Consider the following 9,520-nt stretch of genomic DNA (forward strand, 5'->3'; position numbering starts at 1 on the left):
CACCAAATGGAAATCAGCTATAACAATAATCATTATTTGCTTTATTTTCCCTATAATTGTGTCATTTCTCCAAAGATGGTGCACGATAAATACATAGACCTTTGTTTTAAGTGCAAAAAGTCCTTTTTCCCAATCATTCTAACACTACTTGAACACATTTCTCTACGTCTACGGTTTTCCCTGAAAAACATCAAACTATTTGTGCAATTGGCTCTAAAATTAGAACTAAAGTAACAGTATAGAAATAAAACCCCCAAAATGTTTTACATTGGTTTAATCCAAACTAAAACATGTTCTCATCCAGAGTTGATGTTATTTATTTCCCTTATTTGGTGAATTACCAAAACTCACCTCACATCTGGCCCTTCTGTCAAATTTTAGAACCCTTTTAAGCCAACATGTCAAAAAGTTTGACGACCCCTAGACTAGAGTGTGGTGTAATGACCGTACGACTGCAACACCCATACCACACTTACAACATGCCCACCCGTGGTACGTTCCATATTCATGATGTCCGTTAAGGTGGCCATACTCTTCTCTACAACCCAAAAACCCACAGAACCCCCGTACAGGTGCATGTGACTAAGGCTAAAGACTTTAAAGCACAGGTGTCGAACTCCAGGCCTCAAGGGCCGGTGTCCTACATGTTTTCCAACCAACCTGCCTTTGAAGCTCCTTATTGGCTGAACACACCTGATCCAGGTAATCAGCAGCAGATGAGGCAGGATTTCTGGAAAACCAGCAGGACGTCGGCCCTCGAGGACTTGAGTTTGACACCCCTGCTTTAAAGGTAAGGTAGTGACTAAAGGCCCATCAGGACAGAGTTTACAGCCAATCACAGACACCTTGAATGACCTTCATCAATGACACACAAGGATTTGTTTTTTTACAACTAAAAGTGTTAAAGAAATACCATAAGAAACATGAGCTTTCTCATTTAGAGCGGGAGTACCAACATGTTCTGTTCCAGCAAGTTCTACTGGCTGCACATACCTGATCCAGTCAATGATCGGAAGGGCAGTGAAATCTGGACATGATACCTTTGAGGCTTGGAGAGCCCCACCCCCAATGAGGGGCATGTTAGCATGTCTGTGCTGATGGGCTTTACTCAAATTTAAAACCACAAAAACCATTCCCATCATTCTGTGCTTGTATCATGTTTACATTCAAATTGCTACATTGCATTCAAATTATTATATTGCATTGTGCATCCAACACATTCTCACTCTCAACTCGTCACATATTGACATTTTAGATGTTTTCGGTGTGTCCATCTCGCTATATTTTGACGTGCTGGTTGTTGTAAAATTAGGGTCCACAACCTCCAGGCCGTGAACCAGAACCAGTCCAGTACCAGTAGTACCCTAGGCAGAAAGAGAATTTTGCTGGGACTTTAAATTAGCTGTCACAGCTTGGGCTGGAGCGACTGCACAACCATACAGGTAATAATTATGTGCAAAGTAGGGGGAGTTCGACTGTTAAAAGTGTACATAAAAAACACTAGATCACCAGCTAAACGTGTCTTTTTCAATCAAAATACAATTTCCAAACAATTTTATATAAGTAAAACAGACGAATCTCTGCTTTGAGCCCGTTTTTCCCTTTTATGGTGTCCCTCAGGGTTTGTTTTTCCATCCTTAAAGTTTTAAACAAGGAAAAACAGCAGCGGGCCCCTCTCCTCCCCCCAGCCTAGCTTAGACAGCGCCAGCATCAGGAAGGGAGGGGCGCTGCACTGCAGAGTTTTGAATACATCAAACTTTTGAGTTGTTTTATTTAAGTTTTACAATTATTATTTTTTATTTTTACATGAAATGAGTTGTGTGTGAAACAAACAAACAAAAAAATTAATATATAATCAGTGTGATTTGGCGCCCCTTCCAGTAGATGGTGCCCTAGGCGGCCGCCTAGACCCAGGACCCGGCCTAGAGTACTGCATCTAGTACTAGTTCGATTCCATCACCAGGTTGTGGACCCTTGATTTTATCAACAGCCAGCACGTCAAAAAAGGACAAGTTAGGGACACCCAAAACGTCAAAAAGTGATGTGGGGGTCTTTAACCAAATGTCAATATGTGACGACTTAGGGATGAGAATGTGTTGGTGCGTCAACATAAAGAGGTTTTTCAAATGAAAGGCATTTTAGCTCTTCTTTGAACCGGCTTCACCTTTCGGGTTTTCAGGTAGTACGGTAATAAACGTTTTTTTCTGAAACCTAGCACCATCACAGAACACATTCTGTCACTGAGTGGATATAAAATATTTAGGATCTTTTAGGAAACCCACATCGCTCCAGATTTCAGAGCTACTTGAAAAGTTCGGACACAAAAGTGAGCTGAAGTCACAGAGGACGACCGTCTCCTGAACCGAGAGACAGCTCAACAAGTCTGACCGAACAACACCTGAAAGTCACTGATCAATCACAGCTTAGCTTTGGCAACACGCCTGCATGGCTTCTGTTTTAAGGCACAAGTTTCTCAACCAAAAGATTTAGTTGTCACTGTAACGGAACTTCCCATGTTCTTGACTGGTTGTGAATGAAACCTTAACCCAGCGTGTGGTCCACATCTGTGGTTCTGTCTGGAGTTAGACCTGGACTTTCTGCTCCGCCTGAGCTTCTTGACCCGCCGGAACGTTCACCTCCAGTTTAGCATCTTTTCCATGAACATTGCGATTCCTGGAAAAAACACAGAAAAAACAGAGCAATTTCAAATAAAGAAATTTGAAACCATCGAGCCAACGTGATGAATGTTTGGTTTTCAGAGGAAACGTTTTCTGCTCAGCGACCATTAAAGACTGAACTCCTAAGGAAAAGTTTCCATCATCTTGACAGACATTTGATGTTCTGAAAATAGGCTTGTGGGTGGGGTCAAAACGCCCCACAGAAGTTGGAGCATGCTCAGTGGGGCATTTCTGGAGCTAAGGATCAAACACTATTGGTATTCTTCCAATCAGTTGTTAAAAATTGATTGTATCTCAGACCTGGACTCCAGCATACTAGAACTACATTATCAAAGCATTAAAGTATGATGTTGAGATTGTTGAGAAGTCTCATATGAAGTTTGTATATACTTCAGGTAAATAAGTGACACAAAATAAGTCAGATACAAAATATGAAAGAAAAACAAGTATTACCTTAGTCGGAAATCTTGAACCAGGAATCCTGCAGCCACACAGACGCCAATCAAACCAAGAACCAGGACTCCATACATGTACCAGGTCAGGACTGTAGGCACAGACGGTCAGTCAGAACTTAAAGGAAAACACTCTCAGAACCAATATATTCTCGAGCTTCCTGAGGAGCAGTCCGCGTCCAGTACCGGATCAGATATCGAGTCCTGAGGGTGGTGAACCCTACAGTCTGCACTTCATAAAGGACGAGTTATGGACTAAAAAACTTCAAAAAGTTACACAGAGGTGTCCTTCACCAAACGCCAATATGTAAAAACTTAGGAATGAGAATGTGTTGTCAGAATAAATGTGAAACTCAGTTCACCTCGAATTTGCACGGATGTCTCTCTGCTCTGGGCGACGCTCTGGAGTCTGCAGGTGGCGCTTTGGCTCCACCTCTTGTCCACGCTGACTCGGCTGCTGACCTTGAAGAGGCCGTCAGCATCTCTGAGCGTCTCTACAGACTCGGCAGGCAGAAGCTTTCCAGTCTCGTCCAACCATGAAACATTCGGTTTTGGATGCCAGCCTGCCGACTTGCACCACAACTCTGCTGTACTTCCCACTTCCCTGACCACGCGGACCGCCGGCGGCGACGACGCGTCTGCAGGACGAGGCACAAGAGAGCCGTGGAGGCAGGTGACTCACTTTAATTAAGGCTGAAGATGAAAACCCAACTGGAATAACTTTTAACAAACTACATGAAACAAAGTCATCACCACCATTTTTACATTTTTTTTGTCAGGCAAAAATTCAAAACCAAATCCTGGTACACCAGAGAACAACAGTGCGGTTTCCGTCCTGGTCATGGAACAGTGGACCAGCTCTACACCCTCTTTAGGGTGCTGGAGGGTTCGTGGGAGTTCGCTCATCCAGTCCATATGTGTTTTGTGGATTTGGAGAAGGCGTTCGACCGCGTTCCCCCTGGTGTCCTGTGGAGGGTGCTCTGGGAGTATGGGGTCCGGGGAGCCTTACTCAGGGCTGTCCGGTCTCTGTACGACCGGAGCAGGAGCTTGGTTCGCATGGCCGGCAGTAAGTCAGACCTGTTCCCGGTGCATGTTGGACTCCGGCAGGGCTGCCCTTTATCACCGGTTCTGTTCATAGTCTTTATGGACAGAATTTCTAGGCGCAGCCAGGGGCCGGAGGGGATCTGGTTTGGGGACCACAGGATTTCCTCTCTGCTTTTTGCAGATGATGTTGTTCTGTTGGCTCCATCGAACCGGGACCTCCAGCATGTATTGGAGCGGTTTGCAGCCGAGTGTGAAGCGGCTGGGATGAGGGTCAGCACCGCTAAGTCTGAAGCCATGGTTCTCGACCGGAGAAAGGTAGTTTGCCCTCTCTCGGTGGGTGGAGTGCGCCTGCCTCAGGTGGAGGAGTTTAAATATCTTGGGGTCTTGTTCACGAGTGATGGAAGATCGGAGCGTGAGATCAACGGATTGGAGCGGTCGCTGTACCAGTCCGTTGTGGTGAAAAGAGAGCTGAGCCAGAAAGCAAAGCTCTCGATTTACCGGTCGATCTTCGTTCCAGTACTCACCTATGGTCATGAGCTCTGGGTCGTGACCGAAGGAACGAGATCCCGACTACAAGCGGCTGAAATGAGTTTTCTTCGCAGGGTGGCTGGACGCTCCCTTAGAGATAGGGTGAGGAGCTCAGTCACCCGGAGAGAGCTCGGAGTAGAGCCGCTTCTCCTCCGCATCGAGAGAAGCCAGTTGAGGTGGCTCGGGCATCTGGTCCGGATGCCTCCTGGACGCCTCCCTGGTGAGGTGTTCCGGGCATGTCCCACTGGGTGGAGGCCCCGGGGAAGACCCAGGACACGCTGGAGAGACTATGTTTCTCGGCTGGCCTGGGAACGCCTCGGGGTCCCCCCAGAGGAGCTGGAGGAAGTGGCCGGGGAGAGGGAAGTCTGGGCATCTTTGCTTAGACTGCTGCCCCCGCGACCCGGTCCCGGATGAAGCGGAGGAAGATGGATGGATGGATGGAAATCCTGGTTTCTATTGGTTGATTTTCATTCATTACTTCAGTCAGTTTCTATCAGAGTCACATATTAACTCCTCCAACCTCAGTCTATTCAAAAGGAAGCTGGTCAAAGTCAAACACAGAGTATTCTAGGTAAATATTGACAAGGGAAAATATGAAAAGACACCTGTCAACAACATCAAAAAGTCACACTCCAAACTCCACCAAAGAGCTATCTTAGGACACCAGAAACACAATTGTTGACCTGCAGCAGGCAGTAAAGAGCTTCAATGGAAGGGTGGTTAGAAAACATGTAGGACATCGGCCCCAGAGCCCTGAGGTTCCCAAACTTTTTCTTGTGAAGGCCACATAACTGTTTTCTTTTCTGATGCAAGTCGGTTTGTAGGCTAGCAGAAAAAGTGTAACAATCACAGCCTAAGCATAAAAATTTAGAGTTTTCCAGTAAGCCTCACATAGCCAATTTTTAAATAATTCCTTTCTGTAATCTTCATAGAAAAAAATACTGAAATATTTTAAAACCTAGATATCTAGCATTACACACGATAATGCTAGTGTGAATGCTAAAAGTTAAACGTCGCAACTGAAGATGCTAGTGCTGATAGCTGAAGAGGCTGAAATTGATAACTCAAAATGCTGAAGTTGATAGCTGAAATGGCTGAAGCTAATAGCTAGCTAAAATATCAGCGAAATGCCAAATTATTCTAAAAAACTGAAAAAAATTCGAAATGAGTGAAAACGGCTAGCATGAAGTTGAACTATAAACTAAATGCCAAATTAGCCCAATAAACTAGTAAAATGTGTAATTTAGCCAAAACAGCTAGCATGCAGCTAAAATATTAGCTAAGCTCCAAATGAGTCTAAAAAACAGAAAAAAATCCAAAATAAACCAAAACAGCTAGCATGTAGCTGAAATAATAGCTAAATGCCAAATTAGCCAAAAAATCTGGCATAAGGATAAGAAATTGCCCAAACTCCAAATTAGCCTATAAAATAAAAAAACCTCCTAAATTAGCCAAAACAGCTAGCGTGTGGCTAAAATCGAAGCTAATCTCCAAAACAGCCTAAAAATCCTCAGAACTGTTAAAACAGTAAAAATAGCTAGCATAAAAAGAGCTGAATACTTTAATAGTTGAATGAGCTGAAGAGCTACGGACGTTCAAAAAACGCACGGAAGAAAAATAACAATAATGTGGGTCTCAACTCTATAGTGTGTGGGGGCGGGGCCAAATGTGGAGGCGGGCCTCATCCGGCCCGTGGGCCGTAGTTTTGGGACCCCTGGTGTAAAGGAAATGACTCTTTTCTTAAAGATTTCCTTTCTTAAAAATTCCGCAGTTTTAACAAACGATTGAGAATACAAACATAAAGTTGTTCTTACAGGGCAGCAGCTGAACCGAACAGCTCCGTCCGTGCCGTGGAACCCGGCAGATGTACGTCCCCTCGTCCAACGCCGTCACATTGGCCAGATTCAGGGAAACCTCTTCCAGCTTCATGGTATCAAACAGCACAGACGTGCGTCCTTGGTACAGCTGGGGTTTCTGGTTCACCCGCTCTCTGCCCTCCACCCACACGAACACGTAGTCGCTGGTCAGGTCCGAGCGGAAGCACTCCATTCTCAGTGTCGAGGGGTTTACGGCGAGGCCAAGGTGACACGGCAACACGGCGTCAGCGCCGACTTCAACCATGACGGTGGAAGGGGGAGGAGCCGTCACACCTGAAAAAAGATCAATGAAGACGGCGTTTAGGTTCCTGAAAACAAGGACAATCGGCTTCATCCAATGATTTATCATCAGTTTAAATCGTGTGATTCTTTTATAATAGTTGGATAGAAATACGTTTGTATTCAGCATATTATATTTTTCAGAGTATAAATCTAATTTGTGATTTTTTAAAACATAAACAGGCCTCATAAATGTGTTATTTTCCCACTAACAACCGCTAGAGGGGGCTGTGGGTTTGTGTATCAGTATTTGCTGCTGACAGCAACACAGAAGAAGCGCCGTCCAAAACAAACATGGAGAATCTGATCGTTCCCTCCTGAACGCTGTGATGCTTGTCTAGTTTGTGTTAATCTGGTTATTTTTCTTTCCTTGACGTGAGACAGGAAGGTAACAACTGCTGGAAGAAAAAGGCAAAAAGACTGAAGGATCTCATGAACCCAGACGTGGAGACGTGGTTATCGATGCTTTTGCAGATCTTTTCTAAACAAGAACATTTGGATTACCTGCGATAAAGCTAGTGTGAATGCTTTTAGCTTAATGTCGCTGCTGAGGATGACAGAGCTGATATCTGAAAACGCTGAAAGCTTGCCAAAATAATTCTTCTGACCATGCACACTTCGTAACGTGCACACTTCTGAAAGTGCATGAATCTAAACATGCAGACTTCTGAATGTGCATGAGTCTGAACGTGCACACTTCTAAATGTGCATGAGTCTGAACATGCACACTTCTGAACGTGCATGAGTCTGAACATGCACACTTCTGAACACAAACGAGTTTGAACGTCCACAAAATCCTGTGCACGGCCCGTTGAAGGCGCACCACCCTCTTGGACGTGCACGGCTTTGAACGTGCACGACCCTCTGACACCACCACCTAAACTGGATTTGTTTACAGACTAAAGATGACTCAGCAGAAAACATGGCAGTCTTAGGAAACCCCCCCCCAGAGTTTCAGGGTTTGAACCCCCCAGGTTCAGGGTTTGAACACTCCCCCCTCTCTGGTTACCTCTGACTGACGTCACCAGAAGCAGGAGAAGCATCAGGAAACATCTCTGCATGATGACATTCTGGGAAAAAGAGCAAAGATTGTTTTTCCTGCTTTAATGTTGCTCTGCATAACACCTACCCGAGCACCACAGGAAATGACGTCATCCTGAACAGAGTTTAGGTCACAGAGACCTGCAGAACTGCACACCTGTGCAGGAGTGACCGTTAGAAACCTGCTATGTGGACTGTGTGGTCCCGGGGTCCATACTTTATAAAACCTTTTCTAAACTCCATTTAGGTTCTGTTGAAATAATTAGATGTATTGAAATAAACCTAAACATCCATAAAATGTCACGAACTGTAAAAAATATTTCGACCTGTATTTCTGGTGTTCTTTTCTAAAAAAACTATACAGTAAAAATGTTTTATATTTCCAGGAGACATTTTCTATTAAGGACTAAGTAGGTCTGTGACGGATTTATAATGAAATACATTGATGATTGAGATGAATTCACAGCCAAAATTAACCAATTTTATTTCACTAATTTTGATTTTGAGATTGATTTTAAAAAAAAAGTAATGCACAGTTTTTTTCTAATAAATATCATATGCATAAAAAATAACGTGATTGCATTTATGAGGAGTAAAAATGTAATGTTTTCTAAAGAGTCTCCAGGATTTTCCAGCGAGCACGGACATGCTACCGTAAGTCTGGTATGAAACTCGCAGAAAAAATCCAATGAGGGCTGATTGGACCACGGAAAACGAACAGCGACTACCTTGACATTCTCTGACACCAGAACCGGGATGTGGGTTTGAATCGGTTCCGACAGCATGACGGACATGTGAAAGTGGAGCATTAAGGACAAAAATGCTTAAAACATGTTTATGCAAAAACAAACGTTTGATTTTCTCTCGCGCGCTTTGAAGAACAGTGTTTTAACGAACTTTCTCCGGAAGTGAAATACTTGCGCTTTCCATGAAAAAACCTAAACTGATGTTTGCAAAAGATTTACTTACATGTTCCTCCTCGTTCTAATCTGGAAGAGGCCTGTTTGGTAAACAAGCAGGGTGTGTCGCGCGGCTGTTACGACACCAAGTTTGACCGAAACGAAAGCAAGTGTTCTCCGTTAAAGATCAAAGATCAAAGATCAAAGATAAATCCTGCTTTGATTAAAAGTTATAACGGGATCAAAGACAAAAGCGTGCTCGACATCACGCAGCTCTGCGCAGATCGACTGATGCGCGTGCACTGAGGAAGTTTTTGCTGTGACGTCACATGTCATTAATGCAAGAGACTTTTTTGGAGACTCAATCTGGTTTTAATAAGGGCCGTTCAATACATAATAATATAAGGTTTATTATTGATTTGCTTGAATATAATTACCTTATAGAAGACAATGGTTTCATTTTATTTATCGACCTTTGATACGGTCGAACACACATTGATTTTCTGTACACCAGAGCATTTTGGATTTGGCAAACGTTTTATAGATATGATTAAACTAATTTCTAAAGATCTAATATTGCAGTTATTTTACCAGACGGAACATCTAGAAGGTTCTTCACCAAGAGGGGAATAAAACAGGGTTGTCCAGTCTCCCCATTATTATTTATCTTAGCAGCAGAGATGTTATCAATTCTCATCAATCTAACTTTGACAAACTAACAA

The 9,520-nt window shown here is 43.7% G+C and overlaps 1 protein-coding gene across 3 annotated transcripts; it reads right to left on the bottom strand.

Moving 5' to 3' along the window:
• Positions 1-1,088: 1,088 nt before the first annotated feature.
• Positions 1,089-9,294, bottom strand: LOC112156400 (butyrophilin subfamily 2 member A2). Of its 3 annotated transcripts, XM_024288664.2 has the most exons (6): positions 8,869-9,294; positions 7,868-7,928; positions 6,517-6,852; positions 3,493-3,768; positions 3,132-3,222; positions 1,089-2,673 (listed from the first exon to the last, which is right to left on the bottom strand). In XM_024288664.2, exons 2-6 carry the CDS (start codon positions 7,917-7,919, stop codon positions 2,583-2,585), a joined length of 846 nt encoding a protein of 281 aa, XP_024144432.1. In that variant the 5' UTR covers positions 7,920-7,928; positions 8,869-9,294; the 3' UTR covers positions 1,089-2,582. The 3 variants fall into 3 exon arrangements, with proteins under 3 accessions (XP_024144432.1, XP_024144433.1, XP_036072620.1); XM_024288665.2 differs by lacking the exon at positions 7,868-7,928 and having other exon boundaries at positions 8,869-9,292; XM_036216727.1 differs by lacking the exons at positions 7,868-7,928; positions 8,869-9,294 and having other exon boundaries at positions 6,517-7,240.
• Between the last annotated feature and the right edge of the window lie 226 nt (positions 9,295-9,520).

The sequence above is a fragment of the Oryzias melastigma genome, linkage group LG18, assembly GCF_002922805.2.
Source record: "Oryzias melastigma strain HK-1 linkage group LG18, ASM292280v2, whole genome shotgun sequence".
Lineage (NCBI taxonomy): Eukaryota > Metazoa > Chordata > Actinopteri > Beloniformes > Adrianichthyidae > Oryzias > Oryzias melastigma.